At 45.2% G+C, this 13,875-nt stretch overlaps 1 protein-coding gene across 1 annotated transcript in view; it reads left to right on the top strand.

Annotated features, from left to right (window-relative positions):
* The window catches only part of TRHDE (thyrotropin releasing hormone degrading enzyme), a 498,184-nt gene extending 484,749 nt beyond the window's left edge, over positions 1-13,435 (top strand). Inside the window, exon 19 of the mRNA XM_075274325.1 lies at positions 12,741-13,435. Within this exon, the coding sequence (XP_075130426.1) occupies positions 12,741-12,887 (147 nt within the window). The 3' untranslated portion in view covers positions 12,888-13,435. The remainder of the gene's footprint in view (positions 1-12,740) is intronic.
* The last annotated feature ends 440 nt before the right edge of the window (positions 13,436-13,875 follow it).

Below are 13,875 nucleotides of genomic sequence, written 5' to 3'. Positions count from 1 at the left end.
CAGCTTGTTACTGTAGTTGTATGTAGCTTTTATTCGCAGTTCAATCCTAAATAATGAAAAATATAAATGTCTTTACATATAGGGTGTTTTTATGTGTTTGAGCCTAATATTTGTCCACACATAATGCATTTCAGTGTATTTGGTAAAGCATAGAAATTTTCAAAACACTTTTTATGAAAGACAAATGTCTGAAACATCAGTTTTTGCCTATGGCATAAAACATTCCTCCAGTTATAAACACGATTTCATGAATTAATAGTTCAGGAGACTATAAGAAAGTTTGTGATATATCTTATGTTCTCTTCTCCACTTTTCAGACTGTGTTACTTTCCACATATTAGTAAATAAAGGGGAAGGGGAGAAGATGAAGATGCTAGCAAAGACACTCAAACAAGTGCTGCTGCACTCTGAGCTCTTTTAACACTGCTAGGTTTGCAGATAACAGGCTATGGGATCACAGAATGTAACAATAAATCAATTAACTAGCAACAATCTACTGCTGCCTCCTTTCTCTATACTTCCTCCATAGAAGTCTGTCTTGGATGCTAAATCTTATGTAAACAAGCAGTCAGATTGGGGATAAGGAGGAGGAGAACAGCTTAATAGGGAGAGAAGGAAACATCTATTTAATAAGATGTATTATAACTAGAGATGAGCGAACAGTGTTCTATCGAACTCATGTTCGATCGGATATTAGGCTGTTCGGCATGTTCGAATCGAATCGAACACCGCGAGGTAAAGTGCGCCATTACTCGATTCCCCTCCCACCTTCCCTGGCGCCTTTTTTGCTCCAATAACAGCGCAGGGTAGGTGGGACAGGAACTACGACACCGGTGACGTTGAGAAAAGTAGGCAAAACCCATTGGCTGCCGAAAACATGTGACCTCTAATTTAAAAGAACAGCGCCGCCCAGGTTCGCGTCATTCTGAGCTTGCAATTCACCGAGGACGGAGGTTTCCGTCCAGCTAGCTAGGGCTTAGATTCTGGGTAGGCAGGGACAGGCTAGGATAGGAAGGAGAAGACAACCAACAGCTCTTATAAGAGCTAAATTCCAGGGAGAAGCTTGTCAGTGTAACGTGGCACTGACGGGCTCAATCGCCACAACCCAGCTTTCCCAGGATCCTGAATGGAATACACTGTCAGTGTATTCCCGTATACCCGATATATACCCCGATACCCGTTCCAACGGTGTGCCCCCCCACCTTCACCCCAGAAATACCCTGCAAGTCCCCTAGCAATAGAATTGGGGCTATATACACCCACAATTTTTACTACTGGTATACAGTGCCATTGTCTGACTGGGAATTCAAAGAATATATTGGGGTTATAAATACCCTCATTTCTTGCTACTGCCATATAGTGCCAGTTTCTGACTGGTAATTCAAAGAATATATTGGGGTTACGTGCACCCACAATTTTTACTACTGGTATACAGTGCCATTGTCTGACTGGGAATTCAAAGAATATATTGGGGTTATAAATACCCTCATTTCTTGCTACTGCCATATAGTGCCAGTTTCTGACTGGTAATTCAAAGAATATATTGTGGTTACGTGCACCCACAATTTTTACTACTGGTATACAGTGCCATTGTCTGACTGGGAATTCAAAGAATATATTGGGAATACAAATACCCTCATTTCTTGCTACTGCCATATAGTGCCAGTGTCTGACTGGGAATTCAAAGAATATATTGGGGTTACGTGCACCCACAATTTTTACTACTGGTATACAGTGCCATTGTCTGACTGGGAATTCAAAGAATATATTGGGAATACAAATACCCTCATTTCTTGCTACTGCCATATAGTGCCAGTTTCTGACTGGTAATTCAAAGAATATATTGTGGTTACGTGCACCCACAATTTTTACTACTGGTATACAGTGCCATTGTCTGACTGGGAATTCAAAGAATATATTGGGAATACAAATACCCTCATTTCTTGCTACTGCCATATAGTGCCAGTTTCTGACTGGTAATTCAAAGAATATATTGGGGTTACGTGCACCCACAATTTTTACTACTGGTATACAGTGCCATTGTCTGACTGGGAATTCAAAGAATATATTGGGAATACAAATACCCTCATTTCTTGCTACTGCCATATAGTGCCAGTGTCTGACTGGGAATTCAAAGAATATATTGTGGTTACGTGCACCCACAATTTTTACTACTGGTATACAGTGCCATTGTCTGACTGGGAATTCAAAGAATATATTGGGAATACAAATACCCTCATTTCTTGCTACTGCCATATAGTGCCAGTGTCTGACTGGGAATTCAAAGAATATATTGGGGTTACGTGCACCCACAATTTTTACTACTGGTATACAGTGCCATTGTCTGACTGGGAATTCAAAGAATATATTGGGAATACAAATACCCTCATTTCTTGCTACTGCCATATAGTGCCAGTGTCTGACTGGGAATTCAAAGAATATATTGGGGTTACGTGCACCCACAATTTTTACTACTGGTATACAGTGCCATTGTCTGACTGGGAATTCAAAGAATATATTGGGAATACAAATACCCTCATTTCTTGCTACTGCCATATAGTGCCAGTTTCTGACTGGTAATTCAAAGAATATATTGTGGTTACGTGCACCCACAATTTTTACTACTGGTATACAGTGCCATTGTCTGACTGGGAATTCAAAGAATATATTGGGAATACAAATACCCTCATTTCTTGCTACTGCCATATAGTGCCAGTGTCTGACTGGGAATTCAAAGAATATATTGGGGTTATGTGCACCCACAATTTTTACTACTGGTATACAGTGCCATTGTCTGACTGGGAATTCAAAGAATATATTGGGGTTATAAATACCCTCATTTCTTGCTACTGCCATATAGTGCCAGTTTCTGACTGGTAATTCAAAGAATATATTGTGGTTACGTGCACCCACAATTTTTACTACTGGTATACAGTGCCATTGTCTGACTGGGAATTCAAAGAATATATTGGGAATACAAATACCCTCATTTCTTGCTACTGCCATATAGTGCCAGTGTCTGACTGGGAATTCAAAGAATATATTGGGGTTACATGCACCCACAATTTTTACTACTGGTATACAGTGCCATTGTCTGACTGGGAATTCAAAGAATATATTGGGGTTATAAATACCCTCATTTCTTGCTACTGCCATATAGTGCCAGTTTCTGACTGGTAATTCAAAGAATATATTGTGGTTACGTGCACCCACAATTTTTACTACTGGTATACAGTGCCATTGTCTGACTGGGAATTCAAAGAATATATTGGGAATACAAATACCCTCATTTCTTGCTACTGCCATATAGTGCCAGTGTCTGACTGGGAATTCAAAGAATATATTGGGGTTACGTGCACCCACAATTTTTACTACTGGTATACAGTGCCATTGTCTGACTGGGAATTCAAAGAATATATTGGGGTTATAAATACCCTCATTTCTTGCTACTGCCATATAGTGCCAGTTTCTGACTGGTAATTCAAAGAATATATTGGGGTTACGTGCACCCACAATTTTTACTACTGGTATACAGTACCATTGTCTGACTGGGAATTCAAAGAATATATTGGGAATACAAATACCCTCATTTCTTGCTACTGCCATATAGTGCCAGTTTCTGACTGGAAATTCAAAGAATATATTGTGGTTACGTGCACCCACAATTTTTACTACTGGTATACAGTGCCATTGTCTGACTGGGAATTCAAAGAATATATTGGGAATACAAATACCCTCATTTCTTGCTACTGCCATATAGTGCCAGTTTCTGACTGGTAATTCAAAGAATATATTGGGGTTACGTGCACCCACAATTTTTACTACTGGTATACAGTGCCATTGTCTGACTGGGAATTCAAAGAATATATTGGGAATACAAATACCCTCATTTCTTGCTACTGCCATATAGTGCCAGTGTCTGACTGGGAATTCAAAGAATATATTGTGGTTACGTGCACCCACAATTTTTACTACTGGTATACAGTGCCATTGTCTGACTGGGAATTCAAAGAATATATTGGGAATACAAATACCCTCATTTCTTGCTACTGCCATATAGTGCCAGTTTCTGACTGGTAATTCAAAGAATATATTGGGGTTACGTGCACCCACAATTTTTACTACTGGTATACAGTGCCATTGTCTGACTGGGAATTCAAAGAATATATTGGGGTTATAAATACCCTCATTTCTTGCTACTGCCATATAGTGCCAGTTTCTGACTGGTAATTCAAAGAATATATTGGGGTTACGTGCACCCACAATTTTTACTACTGGTATACAGTGCCATTGTCTGACTGGGAATTCAAAGAATATATTGGGGTTATAAATACCCTCATTTCTTGCTACTGCCATATAGTGCCAGTTTCTGACTGGTAATTCAAAGAATATATTGGGGTTACGTGCACCCACAATTTTTACTACTGGTATACAGTGCCATTGTCTGACTGGGAATTCAAAGAATATATTGGGAATACAAATACCCTCATTTCTTGCTACTGCCATATAGTGCCAGTGTCTGACTGGGAATTCAAAGAATATATTGGGGTTACGTGCACCCACAATTTTTACTACTGGTATACAGTGCCAATTTCTAACTAGGAATTCAAAATGCGCAAGGCTCCCGGAAAGGGACGTGGACGAGGCCGTGGGCGAGGTCGGGGGAATGGTTCTGGGGAGCAAGGTAGCAGTGAAGCCACAGGGCGTCCCGTGCCTACTCCTGTGGGGCAGCAAGCATTGCGCCACTCCACAGTGCCAGGGTTGCTTGCCACATTAACTAAACTGCAGGGTACAAACCTTAGTAGGCCCGAGAACCAGGAACAGGTCTTGCAATGGCTGTCAGAGAACGCTTACAGCACATTGTCCAGCAGCCAGTCAGACTCTGCCTCCTCTCCTCCTATTACCCAACAGTCTTGTCTTCCTTCCTCCCAAAATTCCGAAGCTTTACAGAACAATAACCCAAACTGTCCCTGCTCCCCAGAGCTGTTCTCCGCTCCTTTCATTGTCCCTCAACCTGCCTCTCCACGTCACGATTCCACGAACCTAACAGAGGAGCATCTGTGTCCAGATGCTCAAACACTAGAGTCTCCTCCATCTCCGTTCGATTTGGTGGTGGATGACCAGCAACCCACCCTCATCGACGATGATGTGACGCAGTTGCCGTCAGGGCATCCAGTTGACCGGCGCATTGTGCGGGAGGAGGAGATGAGACAGGAGTTGGAAGAGGAAGTGGTGGATGATGAGGACACTGACCCGACCTGGACAGGGGGGATGTCAAGCGGGGAAAGTAGTGTGGATGTTGAGGCAGGTGCAGCACCAAAAAGGGTAGCTAGAGGCAGAGGCAGAGGTCAGCAGCTTAGGCGAAGCCAGGCCACACCCGGAATCTCCCAAGATGTTCCAGTTCGTACCCAGCCCCGAAAAACTCCCACCTCGAGGGCACGTTTCTCGAAGGTGTGGAGTTTTTTCAAGGAATGCGCCGAGGACAGATATAGTGTTGTCTGCACAATTTGCCTCTCGAAATTGATTAGGGGCTCTGAGAAGAGCAACCTGTCCACCACTTCAATGCGCCGTCATTTGGAATCCAAGCACTGGAATCAGTGGAAGGCAGCAACGGCAGGACAAAGGCCGCCTGCCGTTCACGCCACTGCCACTGCCTCTGCCACTGCCTCTGCCTCTGCCACTGCCACTGCTGACTGTGCTGGCGATGCACTCCAGAGGACGAGCCAGGACACCACTTCATCTGCCTCCGCCACTTTGTTGACTTCTACCTCATCCTCCCCTGGTCCTGTCTTATCTCCTTCTCCTGCACCATCAAAGGCACCATCAGGCGTTTCTTTACAACAACCCACCATCTCTCAGACATTGGAGCGGCGGCAGAAATACACTGCTAACCACCCACACGCGCAAGCCTTGAACGCCAACATCGCTAAACTGCTGGCCCAGGAGATGTTGGCGTTCCGGCTTGTTGAAACTCCCGCCTTCCTGGACCTGATGGCAACTGCGGCACCTCGCTATGCCGTCCCTAGCCGTCACTACTTCTCCCGGTGTGCCGTCCCCGCCTTGCACCAGCACGTGTCACTCAACATCAGGCGGGCCCTTAGTTCCGCGCTTTGCACAAAGGTCCACTTGACCACCGACGCGTGGACAAGTGCATGCGGACAGGGACGCTACATTTCACTGACGGCACACTGGGTGAATGTAGTTGAGGCTGGGACTGCTTCCCAAACTGGCCCGGTGTACCTCGTCTCCCCGCCTAACATTCCTGGCAGGGACACGAGAAGAACACCCCCCTCCTCCTCCTCCTCTACCGCCTCCTCCTCCGCCACCGCCTCCTCCTCCGCCACCGCCTCCTCCTCCGCTGTTAGATTGACCCCAGCTACGAGTTGGAAACATTGCAGCACTGGCGTTGGTAGACGTCAGCAGGCTGTGCTGAAGCTGATCAGCTTGGGGGACAGACAGCACACTGCCTCCGAGGTGAGGGATGCCCTCCTCGATGAGACGGCAATATGGTTTGAGCCGCTGCACCTGGGCCCAGGCATGGTCGTTTGTGATAACGGCCGGAACCTGGTAGCAGCTCTGGAGCTTGCCGGACTCCAACATGTTCCATGCCTGGCCCACGTCTTCAACCTAGTGGTGCAACGTTTCCTAAAGAGCTACCCCAATGTTCCAGAGCTACTGGTGAAAGTGCGGCGCATGTGCGCCCACTTTCGCAAGTCGACAGTAGCCGCTGCTAGCTTAAAATCTCTCCAGCAATGCCTGCATGTGCCACAACACCGGCTTTTGTGCGACGTCCCCACACGCTGGAACTCAACGTTTCAGATGTTGAATAGAGTGGTTGAGCAGCAGAGACCTTTGATGGAATACCAGCTACAAAACCCTAGGGTGCCACAAAGTCAGCTGCCTCAGTTTCACATCCATGAGTGGCCATGGATGAGAGACCTTTGTGACATCCTACGGGTCTTTGAGGAGTCCACAAGGAGGGTGAGCTCTGAGGATGCGATGGTGAGCCTTACAATCCCGCTCTTGTGTGTTCTGAGAGAATCCCTGATTGACATCAGGGATAACTCAGATCACACAGAGGAGTTAGGGATAGCATCCGATCCGTCACAGCTGGAGAGTAGGTCCACACATCTGTCCGCTTCACTGCGTTTAATGGAGGAGGAGGAGGAGGAGGAGGAGGAAGAAGAGTTGTCCGATGATGTGATGGTGATACAGGAGGCTTCCGGGCAACTTCGAATCGTCCCATTGTTGCAGCGCGGATGGGTAGACATGGAGGATGAGGAGGAAATGGAGATTGAACTTTCCGGTGGGGCCAGAGGAGTCATGCCAACTAACACTGTGGCAGACATGGCTGAGTTCATGTTGGGGTGCTTTACAACCGACAAGCGTATTGTCAAAATCATGGAGGACAACCAGTACTGGATCTTTGCTATCCTTGACCCCCGGTATAAAAACAACATCTCGTCTTTTATTCCGGTAGAGGGGAGGGCCAATCGCATCAATGCTTGCCACAGGCAATTGGTGCAGAATATGATGGAGATGTTTCCAGCATGTGACGTTGGCGGCAGGGAGGGCAGTTCCTCCAGTAGGCAACCAAGTTCTCACCGGTCCACACAAACGAGGGGCACACTGTCTAAGGTCTGGGACACCTTGATGGCACCCCCTCGCCAAAGTGCCGCCACGGAGGGTCCTAGTGTCACCAGGCGTGAGAAGTATAGGCGCATGTTGCGGGAATACCTTTCCGACCACAGCCCTGTCCTCTCCAACCCCTCTGCGCCCTACACGTATTGGGTGTCGAAGTTGGACCTGTGGCTTGAACTTGCCCTATATGCCTTGGAGGTGCTGTCCTGTCCTGCCGCCAGCATCCTATCTGAGAGGGTGTTCAGTGCAGCCGGTGGCATCATCACTGACAAGCGCACCCGTCTGTCAGCTGAGAGTGCCGACCGGCTCACTTTGATAAAAATGAACCACCACTGGGTAGAGCCGTCATTTTTGTGCCCACCTGTGTAAAGCACCCCAACATGAAACTCCATGTCTGTACTCAACCTCTCCAATTCCTCCGCATCCTCATACTCATCCACCATAAGCGTTGCACAATTCTGCTAATACTAGGCTCCCTCCACCCTGATTTCCCCCAACTCTGCTGGTTAGAGGCTCCCTCCACCCTGATTTCCACCAACTCTGCTGGTTAGAGGCTCCCTCCACCATGAATTTGCCCAAACTGGGCTGTTTAGAGGCTCCCTCCACCATGAATTGGTCCAAACTGGGGTTTTTAGAGGCTCCCTCCACCATGAATTGGTCCAAACTGGGCTGTTTAGCGGCTCCCTCCACCATTAATTGGTCCAAACTTGGCTGTTTAGAGGCTCCCTCCACCATTAATTGGTCCAAACTGGGCTGGTTAGAGGCTCCCTCCACCATGAATTGGTCCAAACTGGGCTGTTTAGCGGCTCCCTCCACCATTAATTGGTCCAAACTTGGCTGTTTAGAGGCTCCCTCCACCATTAATTGGTCCAAACTGGGCTGGTTAGAGGCTCCCTCCACCATGAATTGGTCCAAACTGGGTTTTTTAGAGGCTCCCTCCACCATGAATTGGTCCAAACTGGAGTTTTTAGAGGCTCCCTCCACCATGAATTGGTCCAAACTGGGCTGTTTAGCGGCTCCCTCCACCATTAATTGGTCCAAACTTGGCTGTTTAGAGGCTCCCTCCACCATTAATTGGTCCAAACTGGGCTGGTTAGCGGCTCCCTCCACCATTAATTGGTCCAAACTGGGCTGGTTAGAGGCTCCCTCCACCATGAATTTGCCCAAACTGGGCTGTTTAGAGGCTCCCTCCACCATGAATTTGCCCAAACTGGGCTGGTTAGAGGCTCCCTCCACCATGAATTGGTCCAAACTGGGTTTTTTAGAGGCTCCCTCCACCATGAATTGGTCCAAACTTGGCTGTTTAGAGGCTCCCTCCACCATTAATTGGTCCAAACTGGGCTGGTTAGAGGCTCCCTCCACCATGAATTGGTCCAAACTGGGTTTTTTAGAGGCTCCCTCCACCATGAATTGGTCCAAACTGGGGTTTTTAGAGGCTCCCTCCACCATGAATTGGTCCAAACTGGGCTGTTTAGCGGCTCCCTCCACCATTAATTGGTCCAAACTGGGCTGGTTAGAGGCTCCCTCCACCATGAATGTGCCCAAACTGGGCTGTTTAGAGGCTCCCTCCACCATGAATTTGCCCAAACTGGGCTGGTTAGAGGCTCCCTCCACCATGAATTGGTCCAAACTGGGGTTTTTAGAGGCTCCCTCCACCATGAATTGGTCCAAACTTGGCTGTTTAGAGGCTCCCTCCACCATTAATTGGTCCAAACTGGGCTGGTTAGAGGCTCCCTCCACCATGAATCGGTCCAAACTGGGTTTTTTAGAGGCTCCCTCCACCATGAATTGGTCCAAACTGGGGTTTTTAGAGGCTCCCTCCACCATGAATTGGTCCAAACTGGGCTGTTTAGCGGCTCCCTCCACCATTAATTGGTCCAAACTGGGCTGGTTAGAGGCTCCCTCCACCATGAATGTGCCCAAACTGGGCTGTTTAGAGGCTCCCTCCACCATGAATTTGCCCAAACTGGGCTGGTTAGAGGCTCCCTCCACCATGAATTGGTCCAAACTGGGGTTTTTAGAGGCTCCCTCCACCATGAATTGGTCCAAACTGGGCTGGTTAGAGGCTCCCTCCACCATGAATTGGTCCAAACTGGGCTGTTTAGAGGCTCCCTCCACCATGAATTTGCCCAAACTGGGCTGGTTAGAGGCTCCCTCCACCATGAATTTGCCCAAACTGGGCTGGTTAGAGGCTCCCTCCACCATGAATTGGTCCAAACTGGGCTGGTTAGAGGCTCCCTCCACCATGAATTTCCCAAAACTTGGCTGTTTAGAGGCTCCCTCCACCATGAATTGGTCCAAACTGGGCTGGTTAGAGGCTCCCTCCACCATGAATTTGCCCAAACTGGGCTGTTTAGAGGCTCCCTCCACCATGAATTGGTCCAAACTGGGTTTTTTAGAGGCTCCCTCCACCATGAATTGGTCCAAACTGGGCTGTTTAGAGGCTCCCTCCACCATGAATTTGCCCAAACTGGGCTGGTTAGAGGCTCCCTCCACCATGAATTGGTCCAAACTGGGCTGGTTAGAGGCTCCCTCCACCATGAATTTGCCCAAACTGGGCTGTTTAGAGGCTCCCTCCACCATGAATTGGTCCAAACTGGGTTTTTTAGAGGCTCCCTCCACCATGAATTGGTCCAAACTGGGGTTTTTAGAGGCTCCCTCCACCATGAATTGGTCCAAACTGGGCTGTTTAGCGGCTCCCTCCACCATTAATTGGTCCAAACTTGGCTGTTTAGAGGCTCCCTCCACCATTAATTGGTCCAAACTGGGCTGGTTAGAGGCTCCCTCCACCATGAATTGGTCCAAACTGGGCTGTTTAGCGGCTCCCTCCACCATTAATTGGTCCAAACTTGGCTGTTTAGAGGCTCCCTCCACCATTAATTGGTCCAAACTGGTCTGGTTAGAGGCTCCCTCCACCATGAATTGGTCCAAACTGGGTTTTTTAGAGGCTCCCTCCACCATGAATTGGTCCAAACTGGGGTTTTTAGAGGCTCCCTCCACCATGAATTTGCCCAAACTGGGCTGGTTAGAGGCTCCCTCCACCATGAATTGGTCCAAACTGGGTTTTTTAGAGGCTCCCTCCACCATGAATTTGCCCACACTGGGCTGGTTAGAGGCTCCCTCCACCATGAATTGGTCCAAACTGGGGTTTTTAGAGGCTCCCTCCACCATGAATTTGCCCAAACTGGGGTGTTTAGAGGCTCCCTCCACCATGAATTTGCCCAAACTCTGCTGGTTAGAGGCTCAATCCACCCTGATTTTCAAAACAAATGTTGGTGCCAACCTCAACTTACTACAAGGGCCAAATTCACTGCTGGTGACAAGCTCTCCTCACTGCAAGTGCCAAATACACATGTTTCAAGGTGTTTTCCTACTGTCAGAGAGGTGGTATTGAGTGTGTAAAGTGTGTAGTTGTTAGGCTGTGATGTTGGGGTAATAGAGGGTCTTTGGTGTGTTAGATGCCCCCAGACATGCTTCCCCTGCTGTCCCAGTGTCATTCCAGAGGTGTTGGCATCATTTCCTGGGGTGTCATAGTGGACTTGGTGACCCTCCAGACACGGATTTGGGTTTCCCCCTTAACGAGTATCTGTTCCCCATAGACTATAATGGGGTTCGAAACCCGTTCGAACACACGAACATTGAGCGGCTGTTCGAATCGAATTTCGAACCTCGAACATTTTAGTGTTCGCTCATCTCTAATTATAACGTTTCTAAACTATTCACTACTTATTCTTCTGGATCTTTCAGCAGTGTTTCACACTGCATACCACTAACTTCTCTTTACTGTACTCTGCTCTATTGGCCTTCATCCATAGCACTTCACCTCCCTACATTTCTTTCCTTGTCACTGTCTACCACCCTCACCGTCCTCTCCATTCTGCCAATGGTCTTAGACTTACATCTTCTGTTATCTGAACATCCCATTCCTGTCTCCAAGACTTTTCTCGAGCTGCACCCGTGTTCTAGAATGCTTTACTCCAAACAATCCATTTAATGCCCAACTACATCAGCTTCAAAACTGTCCTAAAATTGCATTTGTTTAGGCAGTCTTATCACATGACCTGATCACATTGTTCTACACCTCCGAACACTACAGTAACACTTCTTATCCTAAGTTTACCTTTCTTCTCTATTCCTCCAATCCTGACCTCTCCATCTAGAAGTTACACTTCAATCCATGCACTTAGTATCCTGTTTGTTCACAGATACCAGCTGGTGATGGACTCATACAGTATCGGTTATATGACCTTATTTGGTAAAAGATGGCTGGACCATTGTATCAAACAGGCCCTTGTACCTCTTCTGTGTCTCTATTTCGTCATAGAATGTACGCTCTTGTGAGCAGGGCCCTCATTCCTATTGTTTGATATGTTAATCTCTTTGTCACATTGTAATGTCTTATATTGTCCATTCATATGTCCACTGATTTGTAAAGTGCAGCGGAATATTTTGGCATTATATAAAGTTATTATTATTATTATTATTATTATTATTATTTCTTATATTCAAATTATTCATTTATAGAAAGCTGTTTATAACAAGTACCTTGGCATATCCATTTGGCATACATTTTTAAGGCAATTTCACAACTATTTGTTTAATGATAACAGGCTTGTTGTTTGTTGATAGAATCAATAGACTGTTGATGAAGTCATTTTCTCTTCTATTGTCTTCAGTGACATAAAAAAAAAGCTGATCATGATGGAAATGATCAGTTGTAATGTGCTTTAACATCACATTCATTCCAATAGAAAATAAAAGGATTCATTGCCTGATCTATAAAAAAAAAAAAGTATAAAATAGTAAATTTTCCACGTAGCCGCAGTTGTTAAATTGAATCTGATAACATTCTGCAGCATAATGTCACACAACAAATGCCATTGGAAAAAAAAATAAAGTTAAACCGTGCTGCAACTGTTCACTTAACTTTGTACCTATAATGCTAAAGATTGTTAGAGTTTCTAATGAATATAAGGATATAGCATTTCTATACATAAAATATGTTATGATATATGATAATGAATATGTTGTCAGAATTCTTATTGTGTAAAGCAATACTTACCAATTTACCAGTTCATTCTATGTGTTTTATTTTCCAGCTAAAGAATTTTATACAACTTCATAAAGTTGGAACAGCAGTGGCCCCTATGTCCCGAGCACTGGAAACTGTAGAAGCCAATGTACGATGGCAACTCCTTTACAGGGAAGAGCTGTTTCAGTGGTTAAGGAAAACACTGAAACAATAAACTCTAAAACCTCCAAGTACTGATCCAGTATTTCAAACACAGAACCGTTTCTTGGAAGAGACCAGAATGCATGCTGTAAAAATTATTAAAAACAGCAAAATGGGGCACAATGTGACCTACTATATTTTTGCACTTGGCTCTTTTTCAAACCAGAAGAAACTTTTTCAAGAAAAAATGACTATAAAAGACTTTACGACAACATCTTTGCTTCCTGGGAAACATTACATACATACGCATGTTGATGTTACTGTTTTCTATATTTTGTGCATGGTCGTGTTGTCTGCCTGTGTACTCCAGCATGCTTACCTTTATCGTCCAGGTTTTGTATTTGAACTGCCGTTACATCAAGAGGGGCATTATGCAAAAGCACAATGACAATATACATATATATACATATACTTATATATATGTATGAGACAATCAGCGTATTAAAGAACTCAAGATGAAGGATAAAACATCCTAGCACTGCAAATATGCAGAACCTCATTGTATTAGTATACAGATTGTCTAGCAGTGATTAATATTTCTATTAAAACTACAAAATATTTTGAGAGTTAAACAATGTAATATATACATGCATATTAAATAATTTATATTGATTTTCTAATATGACTTTGTCAGTAAAATTAATGAACAGCGTATGTTTTAATTGCATATTAATATAATAATAGAACTTCAATGAATTACTTCAACAGGTAACCTGTTATATTGGTAATGTGTCCACTGATGAAAAAACTGGCCTCCACTGGCGAAGCTCAAGCTTGTTTTATGAACAGGAATGTTTTGTTCAGAAGCAAAATATTTTTGACACAGTCAACATGTTCCATATAGTATTTCTAGAAATTTGTTAAACCGTACCTAATCTCTAGTTTCCGATTTTTTTAAGAGCCATCTCTACTTTTAAGTTGTTCTTGACCCAGTTGGATGGAGACTACTTAATATGATGTGGTCCACATAATGCACACAGAAAGTAGAGGAGAATCTGTTC

The sequence above is a fragment of the Leptodactylus fuscus genome, chromosome 5, assembly GCF_031893055.1.
Source record: "Leptodactylus fuscus isolate aLepFus1 chromosome 5, aLepFus1.hap2, whole genome shotgun sequence".
NCBI lineage: Eukaryota > Metazoa > Chordata > Amphibia > Anura > Leptodactylidae > Leptodactylus > Leptodactylus fuscus.
This window is presented reverse-complemented; position numbering and strand designations above follow the sequence as displayed.